Source organism: Spea bombifrons, chromosome 11 (genome assembly GCF_027358695.1).
Source record: "Spea bombifrons isolate aSpeBom1 chromosome 11, aSpeBom1.2.pri, whole genome shotgun sequence".
NCBI classification, from domain to species: Eukaryota; Metazoa; Chordata; class Amphibia; order Anura; family Pelobatidae; genus Spea; species Spea bombifrons.
Genome location: NC_071097.1, coordinates 938,567 through 959,057, shown reverse-complemented (window position 1 = coordinate 959,057; position 20,491 = coordinate 938,567). Strand labels below are relative to the sequence as shown.

The window sequence follows — 20,491 nt, the reverse complement described above, 5'->3', positions numbered from 1 at the left end:
AGGATCGCAGAGGACCACTTAGTCCACTACCTTTGGTCTGGTGGGTCAATGCCTGACCGTGCATGGTAATTTTGCCCTCACTTGAACTTGGGGCAATGTAACAGCATTTGTGGTGACCTCCTCTTCCCCAATTGAAGAGCAAAGTGAGCGTTTTAGGTGACATCTTCTCCCCCGATTGGAGGATGGGGGAGAGGACGTCACCGCAAACACTGCCCTTTTGGTGGAAGCTCCCACATGCCGAGATGTGGTATCTGCATGGATCCCAGCTCTCTTCACATCACTGATGTACTCGTTTAAAAATGATTATACAACATTATCTACTTGTTTACTCCAAATTGTGCAAGTTATATGAAGCAACCCACACATAAAGCTGTAGGGTTACCAGCAAGTAGGTGGCATAAACTGCCCACACCCTGTATGTGAAATGAGTTATAACATGTACTCTGAAGAAATTTTACTTTCGTTTCTTGCTCCTGTGTTCAGTGATGGCGTCCGCTGGTCTGAGAGAGGAGCTGACCTGCTCCATCTGCCTGAGCATTTATACCGATCCCGTAACCCTGACATGCGGACACAGCTTCTGCCGGGTCTGTATTGGGAACGCGCTGGACACCCAGGAAGGATCTGGAGTTTATACGTGTCCTGAGTGCAGAAAAAGGTTTAGGATGCGACCTAATCTTAAAAGAACATTGAGACTAAGAAACATAGCAGATAATTTCTTCAGAATAGAGTCCGAGCTGGAAAAGATTGGGATAGCCTGCACTTATTGTATTATCTGTCCTGTTCCTGCTTCTAAAACTTGTCTACATTGTGAAGCTTCTTTGTGTGAGAACCACATCAGGGTCCACAGTAAGTCACCAGAGCACATCTTAACTGAACCCACTGCCTCCATTGAAAAGAGAAAATGCTCCGTCCACCGGGAGATCCTGAAATATTACTGCACCGAGGACGCTGTCTGTATCTGTGTGTCCTGCAGGCTGGATGGAGAGCACAGGGGACACCAGGTGGAGACTCTGAATGAAGCCTCTGAGAAGAAGAAGGAGAAACTGAGAAATGTTCTGGAGAAACTGACCTCAAAGCGAGAGGAGACAGAGAAAGGAGTCCAGAGTCTGCAGGAGCTCAGGAGAGAAGTGCAAGAAAAAACAGCTGCAGTAACAGAGCGAGTCGCTGCCCTGATTAGAGACATCAGGGAACAGCTGGAAGCTCTAGAGAAGCGGGTTCTTGGTAAGATCTCCCGGTACGAAAAGCAGGTCTCACTCAAAGCCTCAGATCTAATCCAGCAGCTGGAAATAAAGAAGAAGGAACTGTCCAGGAAGATACAAGACATCGAGGAGCTGTGCAACATAACTGACCCATTAACTGTCTTACAGGAACAGGAATCAGACCATTATAACTTCTGTGATGCTGATGAGGGAGATAATAACGATAAGGGGAGAGATGATGAAAAGCTCCGTGCTGTAGATCTGGATGAGGATCTGATCTCAGTGATTTTACACGCAGGTTTAACTGGTATTGTGACCGCTGCAAAGAGACGTCTCGATGCTCCTCAGGCTTCAGACATATTACTGGATGTAAACACGGCTGGTAATCGTGTAGATGTATCAGGTGACTTGAAAACTATATCCAGATCAAAAATTAACCAGGGTCGCCCAGAAACACCAGAGAGATTTCAGGATTATGCTCAGGCTGTAAGCACCAGGAGCTTCTCCTCAGGGAGACATTACTGGGAAGTGGAGGGCAGTGAATTAGGGGAATGGGGCGTAGGGATGGCCTATCCCAGTATAGACAGGAGAGGACGTCAGTCACTGATTGGATGTAATAAGAAGTCCTGGGGTTTGTGGAGCTTTTTGGGTAATCAGTATTCAGCGATACATGACAGTAAAGAAATCCCTTTACCTTACTGGCCATCCTGTCTGATTTTAGGGATATTTCTGGACTATGAGGCCGGGCGGCTGTCCTTTTATGAGCTGTGTGACCCGGTCAGACACTTACACACCTTCACTGCCACCTTCACTGAGCCGCTTCACACTGTACTCTGGGTAGGGGATGAAGACTGGTCCCAGATATTGTTTAATAATGCCTGGATAAGAATCAGGAGTTGGGATAACTGACAAGAAACATAATAATCGCCCGTGTGCCAGTAATATTTCACTCCCTTCTCATGGGGCGCGCAGCCTCAGTCATGTTACATGGCGTTATGTGACCCCCACCGCACTCCTAGATGAAGAATTCCAGACAGGCCTGGAAAGCAATCCCCCCCCCGCCTCCTGGATCAGCCTGCCCTGTTAATAATAATAATTAGAGCTATTACCTGGCATATAATATTTACATAAATAATATATTTCTAACGCTAACACTATGGCCCCCAGAATGATGGGAAACATGGCAGGAGGGGGTTCATAGAGGCCTGAGCCATAAGAATGGGTCATCTAGCCGACATGTAGATAGGGGATGGTTGTTACCTGTAGACTGGTAATAACATGGGGGACATGGTCATGATTTATTAACGTAGAAAGCACCACAACAACCAAAAATATGGCATTTTCATACATCAGACCAGAGTCTGCTGCCCGTCTTTATGACCCAACTCATTACAAGCGTCATAAAGTGCAGGGGCCCCCCAGCCATTGTCACGAAGGGTACAAAAAATAAAATCAGCCATTGTCACCAAGGGGTTAACGTAGAAGAGGAGACTCATTACGAGCGTCATAAAGTAACTGGGCCCCACATTCCCTCCCATGTGACACCAAATGGACGTCTCCTCGACACGGAGAAAAGGGGGATTTCTATAAAAATGGGAGATACCCAAAGATTCTTTCACTCTGATACAGTACAGATTTTCTGTCATTAATCGTTATTTATCTTGAAACTCTTTTGTGCGTCTTTAACTATCATTTGTGGATAAAATTCAGATTAAATATAAAGGAATCGGTTCTGTGTTTGTGATGTTATTTTAAAAACCTAGCTTTCCCAGCACCGCAGGTTCTTGGGGCTATCGGAGCCTCCTCAGGTATTCTTTAAACCTTAAACATAATGCAGTGGTGGCGGTGGCAGCGAGTCATTTTTGGGGTAAAGAGGTCTGGTTTGAGGTTTAGTTGCTCTGTGGCCAGAAGGCAGCGCGATGAATGGGCCGGAGGACTCGTTTCGATTTATCCTATTGTAGGAGACAAAGGGTTAACTTCACAACAAACGGGCCTCTTCAGAGAGTTCCAGATCCTCTGAAAACTGCTTACGTTGTGGAGGTTACCGGCTGATGTGGTTTCACTAAAGCTCTGCCTTTGTCCGAAAAGAGATAAGGAGTTAATGAAACTGCCCTATATATGTATAACTGCCCCTATATACATGAAACTGCCCTATATACATGAAACTGCCCTATAAACATGAAACTGCCCTATATACATAAAACTGCCCAATATACGTATAACTGCCCTATATACGTATAACTGCCCCTACATACATGAAACTGCCCCTATATGTTTAAAACAGCCCACTTGCGCAAATAAGGGCCGACCCTTTTAAGATAAGGTATAAAAGGTTGGAGAAAATGTTTTTTATTACCGCAACGTCTGTTTCACTTTATTAGGGAACGAGCAGTCGGATTTGCACACACTTTCACGGCCATAAACCCAAAAGTTACACCCTATAGGGTTAATACGAACAGGTGAGATAAACTGTCTGCACCCTATATGTGGACTTTGTTCTAACATTTCCCTTACAAAAAAATTACTGCATTTTTTCTGAAGTAATACTGCAGTTTTTTGGACATGAAAAAACTGCAATACTGCACTTTTACTGCACATTTACTGCAGTTTTACTGCATTTGTACTTCTCTGTACTGCAGTTTTACTGCACATTTACTGCGCTTTTTTTTTATATTGCAAACCTACAGTTGTTCTTCAATGTACTGCAGCTTTATTGCATTTGTACTTCCATACAAAAATAACTGCAGTACAGTGAAGTACAAATGCAGTAAAACTGCAGTAAATGTGCAGTAATATTGCAGTAAAAGTGCAGTATTGCCGTTTTTTCGTGTCCAAAAAACTGCAGTATTACTTCAGAAAAAATTGCAGTAGTTTTTTTGTAAGGGTTTCTCTCTGCTTCCTAAGAAACTAGACAGTTTCAGTTTCATTTCTTGCTCCTGTTTTCAGTGATGGCGTCCGCTGGTCTGAGAGAGGAGCTGACCTGCTCCATCTGCCTGAGCGTTTACACCGATCCCGTAACCCTGACATGCGGACACAGCTTCTGCCGGGTCTGTATTGGGAACGCGCTGGACACCCAGGAAGGATCTGGAGTTTATTCGTGTCCTGAGTGCAGAGCAGAGTTTCAGGAACGTCCTGTGATGGAGAAGACCAGGAAGCTCTGTAACATAATAGAGACTTTCCTATCTACTCACCCAGCGGAGGAGGACGTTGGGGTCTCCTGTACTTACTGTGACTCTCCTGTACCTGCTGCTAAAACCTGTCTGCTGTGTGAAGCTTCTCTGTGCGAGAAACACTTACAGAAACACAGCAAGTCCCCGGAACATGTTCTAACGGAACCCACCGCTTCACTGGAGAGCAGAAAATGCTCCGTCCACCGGGAGATCCTGAAATATTACTGCACTGAGGACGCTGTCTGTATCTGTGTGTCCTGCAACTTGGCCGGAGAGCACAGGGGACACCAGGTGGAGACTCTGAATGAAGCCTCTGAGAAGAAGAAGGAGAAACTGAGAAATGTTCTGCAGAAACTGACCTCAAAGCGAGAGGAGACAGAGAAACGAGTCCAGATTCTGCAGGAGCGCAGGAGAGAAGTGCGAGAAAAAGCAGCTGGAGAAACGGAGCGAGTCGCGGCCCTGATTAGAGACATCAGGGAACAGCTGGAAGCTCTAGAGAAGAGAGTCCTGAGTGAGATCTCCCGGCAGGAAGTGCAGGTCTTACTCCGAGTCTCAGATCTAATCCAGCAGCTGGAAATAAAGAAGGAGGGACTGTCCAGGAAGATACAAGACATCGAGGAGCTGTGCAACATGACTGACCCAGTAACTGTCTTACAGGAACAATCAGACAAAACTGACTTTGGTGATCCTGAGGAGGGAGATACTGAGAGTGATGAGGATGAAGAGGATACCGAGGACAGAGACATTGATGATCTGGACGAGGGTCTGATCTCAGTGATTTTACACACAGGTTTACCTGGTATCGTGACCGCTGCAAAGAGACGTCTCGATGCTCCTCAGGCATCAGACATATTACTGGATGTAAGCACGGCTGGTAATCGTGTAGATGTATCAGGTGACTTGAAAACTGTATCCTGGTCAGAAATAAACCAGAGTCACCCAGAAACACCAGAGAGATTTCAGGATTGTGCTCAGGTTTTAAGCACCAGGGGTTTCTCCTCAGGGAGACATTACTGGGCAGTGGAGGTCAGTGAATCAGGGGTATGGGTTGTCGGGATGGCATATCCCAGTATAGACAGGAGAGGACGTCAGTCACAATTTGGCTATAATAAGAAGTCCTGGTGTTTGTGGAGGTGGTTGGATGATCAGTATTTAGTGAGACATGACAGTAAAGATATCCTGTTACCTCACCTCCCGTCCTGTCAGAGGTTGGGGATATTCCTGGACTATGAGGCCGGGCGGCTGTCCTTTTATGAGCTGTGTGACCCGGTCAGACACTTACACACCTTCACTGCCACCTTCACTGAGCCGCTTCACGCTGCGATCAGGGTAGGGAATAAATCCTGGGTGACGATCCGGAGCTGGGATTAATGATCTCTGTGTTACTGATCTGCCCGGCAACTAGTGATACCTCAGAGGAAATAAATCTGATTTGTTACAGAGCTATTTCACTCCCCATCAACAAATCTATCTCCAAGTTATAAATAACTAAATATAAATTTTTAAGATTAACTCTGGGGATTTATTTCATTCTAAGAAGTTACACAGAAAGAAGCAGGGAGGATTTTATTTGGTAGAAAGTAAAATATAAACGTTAGTTATGAGCGACCCCTTTTACATTTAGCATCCATAATATAGAATTGAATGGGGCCAATAAAATGAATTGGATGATGGGATGGATTTCTTGCGATATCGAATGTTAAAAACTTTTTTTATTGCATTTGGCCCCAATTCCTTGGTAAGCGTGATCGTTACAGTTCTATACGTTATATAAACCCATAGAACGGTTTTTAAAGAGTTAACAGAGCGCCTCGTATTGCTCGTTTCTTTAATGTATGCCGGGAGTCAGTTTTTTGAAGGATTCCAAAGTATTTCACTGCGTGCCAATAGAACAGAGCGACACATTTTTATATTCAGCTTTTATAATCAGTTATTCGATATGCTTTTATTTGTAGTAATAGCGTTAGGTAAGGAAATGGTTAACGGGCTAAGGTTTTTTTTAATAGATTTAAATAGTAAATAGATGGGATCTCTACCCAAAAAGTCTGTCGTCTGCGTTGCTGTGACGTCTGTATCAAATGTGTAAATGATTGGCTGATAAAAAGCCTATGAAACTTGTGTTGGGGGTCCATTCCAGAGACCACCTGTCTGCGTACAGCTGTGATTGGTCCTTATTAAAAGGTATTATCCAATAAACACCGATATTGTTGTAAAGAGTACCTGAGACTGGCGAATGATTCTTGGATTCCCCATAACAGAGTCTGAATGGGATTTCTTAGTTATCGCCATAACTGGGAGCTCTCCAGGTTCGACCCGAGAAATGCAACACCCAACACCCCCTACTCTCCGCCCATTTCCCCGTCCAGTGACGTCAGCGGAACCGCCCACTGACGTCAGCGGCCTGACATGTCCGCATCCTGCAAGGGTAGCCTCTGGTGGCCGGAGCCCCAAAGTTCGAGAAACAGATAAGAACTCAGATCAACCTGCAAATAGACAGAAATATGGATATTTTGAATTTAAAATGTCAGGGGCAACACCTTTAATGCCATGACGGCCTTATGTAAAAACGTAACTGCAGGGATAAAGGGTGGTGGTTTTACATCAGAATGGTCCTCTGTCTCTAATGAGACAAGACATGGTTGCCCCCTCTCACCCTTGCTGTGTTTATTAACTGTTGAGGCTTTAGCGATAACAATAAGGGGGAATGATGGAATTAAAGGGTTCCCAACATCAATTAGTGTTAGAGACAGACAGATATTTTTGTCCAATTACAGGATGAATATCGACAAATTGGTGGCTCTTGCGGTGAATGTCAATTAAGAAGACCTAGCAATGTGGAAATTTTTTTTTTCCCTGCAGGGTAGATAATAAGTTTCAATACCTTGGAATAACAATTACTGCCGATCCTGGGAAGATAATGGAAAACAACTTTATGCCCCTTCTGAAATAGGCCTGGGCAAGGCGATCATGGAGCAGCCTAGATGTCAGTCTGAACCACATGATGCATAACAAGTAACTGGTAGGTACAGACAGGTTAGATGAAACACACAGGGCTGGATAGGAGAGCACCGACAGGACTAGTAAATGCAAAACAGGACTGGTTTGCACAGAGAAGACAAAGCACAGAGAATGTGCTGTTCCACCAAGGCAGGACTACTAAACCAGGCAGGTAGAACATACCCAGGCGGGATAGTTGTTATGGAGTTATTATGCAAATACTGTGACTGTTTGTTTATGGTAATATTGCATTGCCTTGTACTTCCTGTTTCCTGTTCCAACCTCTGACCTAGATGCAGTTATGCAGTTCAACATGATTCCTCAAACCAACAGCTTACTGTGTCTTGATTTCTTTACATGAAACAATAGTCTTCCGGCCAAGGGTCTGAGTGCAGAAAAAGGTTTAGGATTCGACCTAATCTTAAAAGAACATTGAGTCTAAGAAACATAGGAGATGCCTTGATGCTCCTCAGGCTTCAGACATATTACTGGATGTAAACACGGCTGGTAATCGTGTAGATGTATCAGGTGACTTGAAAACTTTGTCCTGGTCAGAAATAAACCAGAGTCGCCCGAATACACCAGAGAGATTTCAGGATTATTCTCAGGTTTTAAGCACCAGGAGCTTCTCCTCAGGGAGACATTACTGGGAAGTGGAGGTCAGTGAATCAGCGGCATGGGGTGTCGGGATGGCCTATCCCAGTATAGACAGGAGAGGAGATCAGTCATGAATCAGATATAATAAGAAGTCCTGGGGTTTGTGGATGTGGTTGGATGAACAGTATTCAGAGATACATGACAGTAAAGTAATCCGGTTATCTCACCGCCCGTCCTGTCAGAGGTTGGGGATATTCCTGGACTATGAGGCCGGACGGCTGTCCTTTTATGAGCTGTGTGGCCCGGTCAGACACTTACACACCTTCACTGCCACCTTCACTGAGCCGCTTCACGCTGCGTTCGGGGTCCCAGTCCAAGTGACACCAAATGGACGTCTCCTTGACACGGAGAAAAGGGGGATTTCTATAAAAATGGGAGGTTCTGTGTTTGTGATGTTATTTTAAAAACTTAGCTTTTCGAGCACCGCAGGTTCAAGGGGCTACTGAAGCCTCCTCAGGTATTCTTTAAACCTTAAACATAATGCGGTAGTGGCGGCTGTGGCAGCGAGTCATTTTTGGGGTAAAGAGGTCTGGTTTGAGGTTTAGTTGCTCTGTGGCCAGAAGGCAGCGTAATGAATGAGCCTGAGGACTCGTTTCGATTTTTCCTTTTGTAGGAGACAAAGGGTTAACTTCACAACAAATGGGCCTCTTCAGCAGATCCCAGAAAGCTCCAGATACTCTGAAAACTGCTTATGTTGTGAACGTTACCGGCTGATGTGTTTTCACTAAAGCTCTGTCTTTGTCCGAAAAGAGATAAGGAGTTAATGAAACTGCCCTATATACGTATAACTGACCCTATATACACGAAACTGCCCCTACACGTGTCAGGATTGGGCTGGGAGCGTAAGAGCAGAGGATAGTTCAAAGCGGTGTCAGTAAACAAGCAATAGGTCAAGGGCAGGCGGCCGATCAGCATAAACGGTAGTCCAGGCAAGGGTCAGGTAACAGGCAAACGGGGTAGTCCAATAGAGAAACCAAAGGTCAGGTAACGAAGAATCCAATAGAGGGTCTGTAGCAGAGCGAGCAGAGGAGAGGAGAACAGGAAGCTGAAGTCCACGGACAGACAGGAACCAAAGTTCTGGAACACTGGAGTAAAGGGTTTTTATAGTGCTGCAGGTATCTACTCCTCCCCGTGCCGAACAAGCTCCTTACTGGATTGGTTACCAGGCAGGGGTAAATCCATAGCACCTGGTTCATTAGTGTTGTATGTGGCCTTCACTGGTGGATGCTTAATGAGGATTACAGGTATTACCACCCTGCTACAGGTGTACTGCATTGTGTTAATGCTTGAGCAAGCTGAGGTTTGCTGCAACTTTAGGCCGCGGTTTCGGCCTACCGCACTACCGCGATCGGGGGAAGATGTTGCTACTACAGACCGCGGCTTTGGCCTACTGTGTGATCGCGGAGCTTTTGCATGGCATGCAGTAACGGAGGACAGCAGGGGGGAGCAGGTAAGGGTGAGAGGGGCATGACAACATGTTTAAAACAGCCCACTTGCGCAGATAAGGCCCGACCCTTTTAAGATAAGGTATAAAAGGTTAGAAAAAATGTTTTTTATTACTGCCACGTCTGTTTCACTTTATTACGGAACGAAGAGTTGGTTTTGTATAACCCAAAAGTTACACCCTACAGGGTTAATACGAACAGGTGAGATAAACTGTCCGCACCCTATATAAGGAATTTGTTCTACAAACTGCTTTCTGAGAAACTAGACAATCTCAGTTTCGTTTCTTGCTCCTGTGTTCAGTGATGGCGTCCGCTGGTCTGAGAGAGGAGCTGACCTGCTCCGTCTGCCTGAGCGTTTACACCGATCCCGTAACCCTGACATGCGGACACAGCTTCTGCCGGGTCTGTATTGGGAACGCGCTGGACACCCAGGAAGGATCTGGAGTTAATTCGTGTCCTGAGTGCAGAGCAGAGTTTCAGGAACGTCTTGTGATGGAGAAGACCAGGAAGCTCTGTAACATAATAGAGACTTTCCTATCTACTCACCCAGCGCAGGAGGACGTTGGGGTCTCCTGTACTTACTGTGACTCTCCTGTACCTGCTGCTAAAACCTGTCTGCTGTGTGAAGCTTCTCTGTGCGAGAAACACTTACAGAAACACAGCAAGTCCCCGGAACATGTCCTAACGGAACCCACCGCTTCACTGGAGAGCAGAAAATGCTCCGTCCACCGGGAGATCCTGAAATATTACTGCACCGAGGATGCTGTCTGTATCTTTGTGTACTGCAGGGTGGTCGGAGAGCACAGGGGACACCAGGTGGAGACTCTGAATGAAGCCTCTGAGAAGAAGAAGGAGGAACTGAGAAAACTTCTCCAGAAACTGACCTCAACGCGAGAGGAGACAGAGAAACGAGTCCAGAGTCTGCAGGAGTGCAGGACAGAAGTGCAAGAAAAAGCAGCTGCAGTAACAGAGCGAGTCGCGGCCCTGATTAGAGACATCAGGGAACAGCTGGAAGCTCTAGAGAAGAGAGTCCTGAGTGAGATCTCCCGGCAGGAAGAGCAGGTCTTACTCCGAGTCTCAGATCTAATCCAGCAGCTGGAAATAAAGAAGGAGGGACTGTCCAGGAACATACAAGACATCGAGGAGCTGTGCAACATGACTGACCCAATAACTGTCTTACAGGAACTGGAATCAGACAGAACTGACTTTCGTGATCCTGAGGAGGGAGATATTGAGAGTGATGAGGATGAAGAGGATACTGAGGAGGAAGATATTGAGAGTGATGAGGATGAAGAGGATACCGAGGACAGAGACATTGATGATCTGGATGAGGGTCTGATCTCAGTGATTTTACACACAGGTTTAGCTGGTATTGTGACCGCTGCAAAGAGACGTCTCGATGCTCCTCAGGCTTCAGACATATTACTGGATGTAAACACGGCTGGTAATCGTGTAGATGTATCAGGTGACTTCAAAACTGTATCCTGGTCAGAAATAAACCAGAGTCACCCAGAAACACCAGAGAGATTTCAGGATTGTGCTCAGGTTTTAAGCACCAGGAGCCTCTCCTCAGGGAGACATTACTGGGAAGTGGAGGGCAGTAAATCAGGGGAATGGGTTGTCGGGATGGCCTATCCCAGTACAGACAGGAGTGGAGATCAGTCAGTGATTGGATATAATAAGAAGTCCTGGGGTTTGTGGAGGTGGTTGGATGATCAGTATTTAGTGAGACATGACAGTAAAGTAATCCGGTTATCTCACCGCCCGTCCTGTCAGAGGTTGGGGATATTCCTGGACTATGAGGCCGGGCGGCTGTCCTTTTATGAGCTGTGTGACCCGGTCAGACACTTACACACCTTCACTGCCACCTTCACTGAGCCGCTTCACGCTGCGATCTGGGTAGAGGATAACTCCTGGGTGAGGATCCGGAGCTGGGATTAATGATCGCTGTGTAACTGATCTGCCTGGTAACCAGTGACAGCTCAGAGAAGGGAAATCTGATTGGTTACAAAGCAACTTAATAACCCCTTCTGCACCAGAGCTATTTAACTCCCCATCTTAAAATCTATCTCTGCCAAGTTATAAATAACTAAATATAAATTTTTAACATTAACTCTGGGGATTTATTTCATTCTAAGACGTTACACAGAAAGAAGCAGGAAGGATTTTATTTGGTAGAAAGTAAAATGTAAACGTTAGTTATGAGCGGCCCCTTTTACATTTAGTATCCATAATATATAATTCAATGGGGCCAATAAAATGAATTGGATGATGTGATGGATTTCTTGCGATATTGACTGTTAAAAACTTTTTTTATTGCATTTGGCCCCAATTCCTTGGTAAGCGTGATCGTTACAGTTCTATACGTTATATAAACCCATAGAACGGTGTTTAAAGAGTTAACAGAGCGCCTCATACTACTTGTTTCTTTAATGTGTGCCGGGAGTCAGTTTTTTGAAGGATTCCAAAGTATTTCACTGCGTGCTGATAGAATAGAGCGACACATTTTTATATTCAGCTTTTATAATCAGTTATTCGATATGCTTTTATTTGTAGTAATAGCGTTAGGTAAGGAAATGGTTAACGGGCTAAGGTTTTTTTTAATAGATTTAAATAGTAAATAGATGGGATCTCTACCCAAAAAGTCTGTCGTCTGCGTTGCTGTGACGTCTGTATCAAATGTGTAAATGATTGGCTGATAAAAAGCCTATGAAACTTGTGTTGGGGGTCCATTCCAGAGACCACCTGTCTGCGTACAGCTGTGATTGGTCCTTGTTAAAAGATATTATCCAATAAACACAGATATTGCTGTAAAGAGTACTTGAGACTGGCGAATGATTCTTCTGAACAGCGTCTTAGTTATCACCATAACTGGGTTCGACCCGAGAAACGCAACAACCGAATCCTCCGGGTCCCGGGGGGCCACTAGAGGCTGCAAGTTGAAACAGCAGCACAAGGGATCTGATGTATCCACGAGCCTGGTGTTATGGAGTCATTATGCAAATACTGTGACTGTTTGTTTATTTGGTGTCGCTGCATTGCAATGTTTATGCTGTCGGTCTGCCGTCTGTCCTGGCCCATAACTTTCATACGTCTGTCAGTGAGCTCCGCGCGGGACGGATTTTTTAATCCCGCTCCCGCTGATTTTTTGCCCAATCCCGCCCGCTCCCGCAATGTGGGTGTTCCGCTCCCACCACCTTTGTGGCCAGTCAAGCCCACCTCCTTACCTGAACTGCAGATTTCCCGCTCAGTCCCGCAAGGCTGCCCTTGAGTTGCTCCCTCACAGCGTCTCTTCTCTTGCTCCGCCCAGGAACAAGGTGGAGTCACGGGAAGTGACGTCACATCGCGTGACTCCGTTTTGTTCCTGTAAGGGAGCAGCGGGAACGCAGCCTTTGCGGGTTTGCGAGGGATTACCGGGACCCACAGGTACAGTGCCTGACTGCCTGCTCCCCCCAGCAACCCCAGCAAGACCGCCCGCGCCCACGCCACGCCAATGCAGTCTTCTAATGTACGGGCTCAAAATGCATTGTTTTCAATGGGTTTAGGGGCTGCCGATTGTCCTTAAGGGTTTATATACAGGCCTACATTCACTGCCCAGGATTCTCCTCAGAGTTGCTGCTTGCGCTGCTGCAGATTTCTCATTCAACCCCGTAGCCAGGGAATAATCTTCAAACCCAGCTCTGAAAGTATCCCAATCGCTGCTCCAATCCCCAGTGATTCTCGTGCCCTCAGGGGGAGGAATGCAATTCATGGCTGCCATGTTTACGCCTCTGAGCTCTCAAATGTCAGAAAATCCACAAAGAACAGTCTCACGAACCTGTGCGGTATCCCAAAGCTGCTGTGCCCAGTCCTGAATCTATCCCACTTCTAACACCATGTTTCATGTAAAGAAATCAAGACACAGTAAGCTGTCGGTTTGAGGAATCATGTTGAACTGTGTAACTTCATCCAGGTCAGAGGTTGGAACAGGAAAGCAGGAAGTACAAGGCAATGCAATACTACCATAAACAAACAGTCACGGTATTTGCGTAATAACTCCATAACACCTGGCGCAAGCAGGGTGTAGAACTCTAGAAGATCTAGAAGTGGATCCTCACTGCAGGAACTGGAGAAGGCTGCCCCCCTAATGGTCGACTGGTGACACAGCTACTGATGGAGCGGGATGTGGTACGCGGGTATAGGGCAGAAGAGTCAGAACCCCACAGTGGTCAGATGGACCGTTTTGAGAAGACCTTCCATCAAAGTAAGCATTGCTGTTGATTTAAGGGCAGAAGGTCTACCATGAAGTCCGTTGCCAGGTGCATCCATTGCCAAGTGCGTTCAGGAGGGGGTAGTGGTTGTAGTAGACCCTATAGCGATCTTCAAGGAGGTTTGGTGACAGCACAAAGCGGGCAGGATGAAGCAAAGTCCAACACATCCTTTCTCCTGGTGGGCCGCTTACATTGTCTGGCGATTAATGATAAAGTTTGTGAAGCCCCGGAATGACCTGCCATTCTGCTTGAGCAAAGAATTCTGGGAATTACGGATGTGTTTTAGTAAAGGAGATGATAGATTAGTGGTGAAGGCGATACGATGCTGGGGAACAATGGGTTCCCCCTGTAGGGTATCCTCTTCCATCTCAATTAGAATATGAGATAGTTATGTGTGATGTAAGCTCTTCGTATCAGTAAGAATGACATCACAAGCACGTCTCTAAACGTGAGTGTGCGGTAAAAAACCTTTCCACCACTAGGTGGCAGCAGTCACTCGACACAGATAGAAGACCACGGCTAGTCGGAAGGTTTGTCTCATCCTAGGTAACGAAGACGCTTGGACACTCTGTCCCTGTTGTGTCCCGAGGAGGATTAGTGGAGTTATGTGCGACTGCCCACCATGACCTGGCACGGCTCAGGCGGAGGTTTTAACGCATTCCCTTATTAACCCTCTAAGCAAAAAAAAGGGTGAAACTGATCTCCCAGCTTCCCAAATGCTTGCCTTACTGGGGGCAGCCATGTGTACCTGAATGGCCCTCCACAGTGTAGCATCACAAGCAGACAAATACCAACAATCTCCTGCGCCCCACAACATGTACTCTTCCTGTTTTGCCACTAGAAGGACGCAACACACAGGGGAGGACAGCTGTAGGACCCAGGCTCCTCTGCCAGGACTGACCACAAAAAAACTGGACAGCTGGCAACCACAAGAAGGAATGATAAAAGGGGAGATGGGTTCAGGGAACGCAACTAGGACTGGGCAGAAATCGCAAGACAGTAAGGTCTCCAACACCTCAGTGGGCCCCTGTGCTAAAAACTTTACCTGCTGGTGGGTACTTTTTGTGTAGGAGCTGCCTTTTGGCACTGCAGGGCTCTCTATACAAAGTTTCTATAAGAGACAGCCAATAAGAGAGGAGGGATTGCACCACATACTGCAGTCTGGAGGGGAAGGAGGCTCTCCATGTCAAAACGAGGATCCTTCAAAGTGCACCAGCTAGTCAGATTGAGGCAGATGGTAGGGTTGCCAGCACTCCCTTTAGTCACCTGTTAGAACTATACCCAGAGGTGGCTTCAGACATGGACGCGGCAGGACTTCTGGCCAGGTGGGGGACCAGGGACAGAACAGTCATCCTGCCATATGCCACCAGTCACCGTGTGATGTATTGAAGCACGATGGTGGAATATGATGTCATATCCTGGCCTTCTGCTTCAAAAGTGAGGCAGGTACCTGGCAATGTTCACTGCCAGCTGCTCAAAGCACCTCTGCTGTGTCACCACTCTGTGTATCCACATCTAAACGCATGTGCGCGCTATCCCAGTCACCTTGGGCAAAATGGGACACTTGAGGTGAGTGGTCCATCCGAACAATAAAAGTTGGTAGGAACACGTCATGATTATCTATTATGCCTGTGTCCAGGGCTAGAGGTAGAAGGTTCATACCATATCCACCTCTAAATTGTTCTTCAGGTTTGGTTTAAACAGAATTATTTTTTTAAAGGACAAACCTGGCCCCTTCGTGCCCAGAGCCTCGGTTCCTTCCTGGCAAAGAGGGAAGGGCGAGGGAAAGGAGAGCGCCCAAGGATTAAATTAACCGAGATCAAAAATAGAAGCAAAAGTAAGATTTGCCTGAGTCAGAGCCCAGACATCTAGAAGGAGTCAGCTTTAGGCGGAAGGGGGGAAAAAAACCAAGAAGAAGAGTGAAGCGAAGACAACTCCAAGAGAAGGAGAATCGAGACCTTACATGCAGGTGTGTGCTTTCAGTTGTGTCCGCCGAGGATAGCAGCCATTAAATCTCCACGTTCAACAGCCCGGTTCCAACCAAATGACATTTAATCCCGACGGAAATATCTAAGTGCGTAGGACGTTAGTGTATTGGATATTTAGTATATGACAAATAGGCGTTACTTGTCCATGGGATACATAGGCATACCTTCCAGCATTACATAAGACCTAAAAGGGGGAACTTTTACAATGGCGCCGATGGAGGCGGGGCCAGGGGCGTGGCTTATTCCTGACTTTTTCCATGGCTCAGATTAATTTTTGAGCTCGCTTTTTTAATATTGTTGAGGAAAAGCATACAGAGATGCTGAGATTATTCGTAGCACTTATTGTTCCTGTTTTCAAGCTGTTAAAATATAATTTTGACCGCAAAGCTTATTTCAAGAAAATGTATCATTTAAGCATCTCGCATTGGTAATGTTTGAAAATATGCAAGACCATAAAGGACTTTCTAGGACTACCTAGGACTCTAGGAAAACCGTGGTCCTCTTTGATCTGACGGGCTTCTGACGTTGAATGGTTGTTACCTGCTTTGTGTTTACATGAGTCTGGGTGGGCATATCATTGTAACAACTAAGAAGGGTCCATGGTTCTGGAGCACCTATTATTGGCTGATTATTATCTTCTTTTAAGCCCCGAGGTCAGTGGCCACAATGGCAACCAGAACCTCAAAACACCATCTCCGTATCCGAAAAGATATTTTATTAAAATAAAAAAACTAGTACATCGTGAGGGAAATATCTGATTATATTATATGCAGGATTGGTGAGGAGAAATATTTCCAAGAAAGGTAGTCTGTGTTTTGGTCGAGACCTGTCCTTTCCGAGCTCCTGAAGGTTTAATTTACTGATAGTCTAATCCAAGCTTCTTCTGAAGCCACCATTTGGTGTTCCGAGAGCCATGAAGGAGTAAAGTGTTGAGACGTAATTAATTGTCCCCCAGATTCCCCAAAAACCGTCTTTCAAGTAGTTGGCACCCGATAAGATCTGAAGGTCATGTACGTTCTTCAAAATACCTGTTCTAGAGAAATAAATAAAATGGCATAAAGTGTTGGGATAAAGCTCAGTTAGGCCCATAGTTGGACCCTGGTGTTCCAAACAAACCTGCTTCTTATATTTGTAATGGTCTACAAGGTGACTGAGAAATGTTCACCAGCAGATGACTCCATCTATCATTTCCAGTAAGGAGAAATTCATCCCAACGACAATAATACTCTTTTTGTTCAGGATGGCCAGTCTCGCGCAGGCCCATGAACCCCTTCCTGTGTCTGATCTTCAGCGTTTTCTCTGTTGCCATCGAGGTTCTACAGGGCACGTGAACCAAGTCTGGCCAAGGCTGTACCTGGGAGACGCGTAAGCATACTTATTGATCGCGGTTTGCGGTGGGACTGAAGAAGACAACTTGAAGATCGCCAGTATAACAACACTGATGTTCTAACTTATGTTCCTTACGCAGGTTTACAGCCAGGGACAAATCCGTGTTGCGTGAACTGGGGATCACACACGTGTTAAACGCTGCCTCTGGGAGATACCGCATCAACACCGGACCCGAATTCTACAGAGACCTCAAAATCGACTACTACGGGGTGGAGGCAGACGATGATGCAAATTTTGACCTGAGTGTCTATTTCTACCCGGCGGCCCAGTTCATAAGATCTGGGCTGCAATCTTATAAAGGTATAGCGTCAAACAAAACAGGTCTGGATTTTAGGGTCTGTACAAATAAACCGAACGTCAGCATTGCTTTTCTGTCTCTTTGTGCTTTGAATTCCTTGGCCAGGTGGTGGTCACACAGACGATGGTGGAGACAGCCAGCAGGAGATATCAACATCACCCAACAAAGGGTGGCCTTGGCTTCACCTGTCTACACAGAGTGATCTGATGTTTTATGTCTTACTGGTATTCTATGAATCACAGAGACAGTGATGGGATGGTAGAGACGTGTTATTTATAGTACATAAGGCAGGGCTGTCCAACCTGAGGCCCTCCAGCCATTACAGGACTATATCTCCCATACTCCTCTGCCAGCCCCATAGCTTAAAGAGCGCTATGGGAGGTTGGACATCCCTGACATGCGGCACAGAAGAAGAGAGATTCGGCCACGGTGGACGTATTTGACTTTATGTCCAAAATACAAATATTTCCCATGAGGTCCCTCTTTTTATCCAGATGTTAGGTCAGCTGGTGGTAATAACCATGCCTTTATTGGTCATTTCAGGCCGGGTGCTGGTGCACTGTGCGATGGGCATCAGCCGAGCTGCCTCCCTGGTCCTGGCCTTCCTGATGATCTCTGAAGGCTTCTCCTTGGTGGACGCCCTACGAAGCGTCAGTGAGCATCGTGACATCTTTCCCAATCATGGCTTCCTGGAGCAGCTTCGTCAGCTTGATATGAAGCTTGAGGCCAAGAAAAGGTCTTGAATGGAGCAGATACAGAAGCTTTCCCTCAACCGATGACAACCATCACTAACACGTAAAAGTCACCATCACCAAAACTATTTGCCCCATCCATCAGGACACTCAGAAAAGTGCTTTAGCAAGTAGTTTATTTTATCTAGCAGGACGTGGCTTCAATGCCCATGGCTGGCACAGGTCTGGTGAATGAGACCACTCAGGCAGGAGAGCATTTCTATGAACCTACTACCTTCCTCTGGTGGCCAAGGTTCTACACCCAGGTTGCAATTTGGGGCGGCTGCCATATACACATGTCCAGCGTTTGATCATGCGTTTGTCCAACACTGCGTATGGTGAATACCAGGGCTTTTGGTTAAAGAACTATTCTAGTGCAAAGTGGTAAAAGTGGGCAACCACCAGATCTCATTGGCTGCCAAAGTGTCTGCACCACTCTTACAGCCCCGACTTTCAGCAACTGGGAACTATTTACTAAGCTTCAGGTCACATTAATGATTTTCTCCTATTAAAAATGATACCATATGGAGTTTCTGGTTGCTTTGCTTATTGACGCTCATGGTGGGACTTTCCTTGGTGGCCACTCCTGCTGATATCAGACACATGGCTAGAAGTCCAGATCTCATCCCTGTTGTGTATTTTGCCCCATTACTAGATTTGTAGTTGAAACCTTGATTTGTCGTTAGTTAAAGATACACTAAGTTGAGTCACCTGCATTCAAGCAGGGATATCAACCATAACACACTGGGAGCAAAAGCACCAACTGGGAGTCTCACAGTGGGAGGGATAGGAAGGAGTCAGATCCAGACTGTGTGACCCCCGAGAATCTGCCCCTTTACCCTGAGATTGGGGCAACGCTAAGGGTATGATGCAACGGCCCACATTTTACTTGCAATGAGGTTTCATAGCGGAAAAACTGAGAAATAAAAAAAGACATTTCCTTAAGTTTGGTTTCCCAAATATTTTTTACTAAAGTTTGTTTTTATTAACAAAGTTCTGTGCGTGGCAACGTAGGGTTAAAATGTCCAAAGACCGTTAAAGGAAGGTCTGACCAGCAGATAAAAGATCTGACCCCCCCCTCCAGTCTGCCCCCACCCCGCCACCAAGGTCACAGTCAGCAAATCCCACCCTAAAAATAACCCAAACTGCCAGCGAGGCGAGGAGTCGCACAACGCGCCTCATTCACACCCGGGATACGGCAGACGCAGGTACCTGCGGGGTCTCCTGGGGAATCGCAATGGGGGTCTCCTGGGGAATCGCAATGGGGGTCTCCTGGGGAATCGTAAAGGGGTCTCCTGGGGAATCGCAATGGGGGTCTCCTGGGGAATCGTAAAGGGGGTCTCCTGGGGAATCGCAAAGGGGTCTCCTGGGGAATCGTAAAGGGGGTCTCCTGGGGAATCGCAATGGGGGTCTCCTGGGGAATCGTAAAGGGGTCTCCTGGGGAATCGCAATGGGGGTCTCCTGGGGAATCGTAAAGGGGGTCTCCTGGGGAATCGCAAAGGGGTCTCCTGGGGAATCGTAAAGGGGTCTCCTGGGGAATCGCAATGGGGGTCTCCTGGGGAATCGTAAAGGGGGTCTCCTGGGGAATCGCAATGGGGGTCTCCTGGGGAATCGTAAAGGGGGTCTCCTGGGGAATCGCAAAGGGGTCTCCTGGGGAATCGTAAAGGGGGTCTCCTGGGGAATCGCAAAGGGGGTCTCCTGGGGAATCGCAAAGGGGGTCTCCTGGGGAATCGTAAAGGGGGTCTCCTGGGGAATCACAAAGGGGGTCTCCTGGGGAATCGCAATGGGGGTCTCCTGGGGAATCGCAAAGGGGGTCTCCTGGGGAATCGCAAAGGGGGTCTCCTGGGGAATCGCAAAGGGGGTCTCCTGGGGAATCGCAAAGGGGGCCTCCTGGGGAATCGTAAAGGGGGTCTCCTGGGGAATCGTAAAGGGGTCTCCTGGGGAATCGTAAAGGGGGTCTCCTGGGGAATCGCAAAGGGAGTCTCCTGGGGAATCGTAAAGGGGTCTCCTGGAGAATCGTAAAGGGGTCTCCTGGGGAATCGTAAAGGGGTCTCCTGGGGAATCGTAAAGGGGGTCTCCTGGGGAATCGCAAAGGGGGTCTCCTGGGGAATCACTGTTTTTGCAGCATTTCCTATAATTTGTGATTATTTTTATGTATATATATGTAATATTTATGGCTGCACTGAGAGTCCTGGATCCATGCATTAGTCACGTGCTCTCCGAGTGATTGTCGGACACAATGCAGATGCCGTGACGACACGTGACTTGCTTGTGGCTGTTAACACGCGTGTTAGTTAAGAGATCTGTCACAGAGCAATGTGCGGAGTTAGACCATAGACTTTCGTTAGTCAGAGAGTCCTGCTGGTG

At 46.8% G+C, this 20,491-nt stretch overlaps 2 protein-coding genes and 1 pseudogene across 2 annotated transcripts; all 3 read left to right on the top strand.

The window, feature by feature from the left end:
• Window positions 1–485: 485 nt before the first annotated feature.
• LOC128469274 (uncharacterized) lies at window positions 486–8,427 on the top strand (annotated as a pseudogene).
• A 1,327-nt stretch (window positions 8,428–9,754) lies between these two features.
• Window positions 9,755–11,537, top strand: LOC128469160 (E3 ubiquitin/ISG15 ligase TRIM25-like). The gene has a single exon (XM_053450999.1). The coding sequence runs from the start codon at window positions 9,772–9,774 to the stop codon at window positions 11,407–11,409; it is 1,638 nt and encodes a 545-aa protein (XP_053306974.1). The 5' UTR covers window positions 9,755–9,771; the 3' UTR covers window positions 11,410–11,537.
• Window positions 11,538–16,946: 5,409 nt separating this feature from the next.
• On the top strand, window positions 16,947–18,653 carry LOC128469192 (dual specificity protein phosphatase 13-like). The gene is made up of 3 exons (XM_053451027.1): window positions 16,947–17,071; window positions 17,175–17,395; window positions 17,937–18,653. Exons 1-3 carry the CDS (start codon window positions 16,947–16,949, stop codon window positions 18,134–18,136), a joined length of 546 nt encoding a protein of 181 aa, XP_053307002.1. The 3' UTR covers window positions 18,137–18,653.
• The last annotated feature ends 1,838 nt before the right edge of the window (window positions 18,654–20,491 follow it).

Bases quoted from the DNA above. Each gene is read 5' to 3' on its own strand.
- LOC128469160 (XM_053450999.1), top strand. From the start codon at position 9,772: ATGGCGTCCGCTGGTCTGAGAGAGGAGCTGACCTGCTCCGTCTGCCTG.
- LOC128469192 (XM_053451027.1), top strand. From the start codon at position 16,947: ATGGCCAGTCTCGCGCAGGCCCATGAACCCCTTCCTGTGTCTGATCTT. The intron at 17,072-17,174 runs GTAAGCATACTT...TTCCTTACGCAG, and splicing joins AGGCTGTACCTGGGAGACGC to GTTTACAGCCAGGGACAAAT. The intron at 17,396-17,936 runs GTATAGCGTCAA...TGGTCATTTCAG, and splicing joins TGGGCTGCAATCTTATAAAG to GCCGGGTGCTGGTGCACTGT.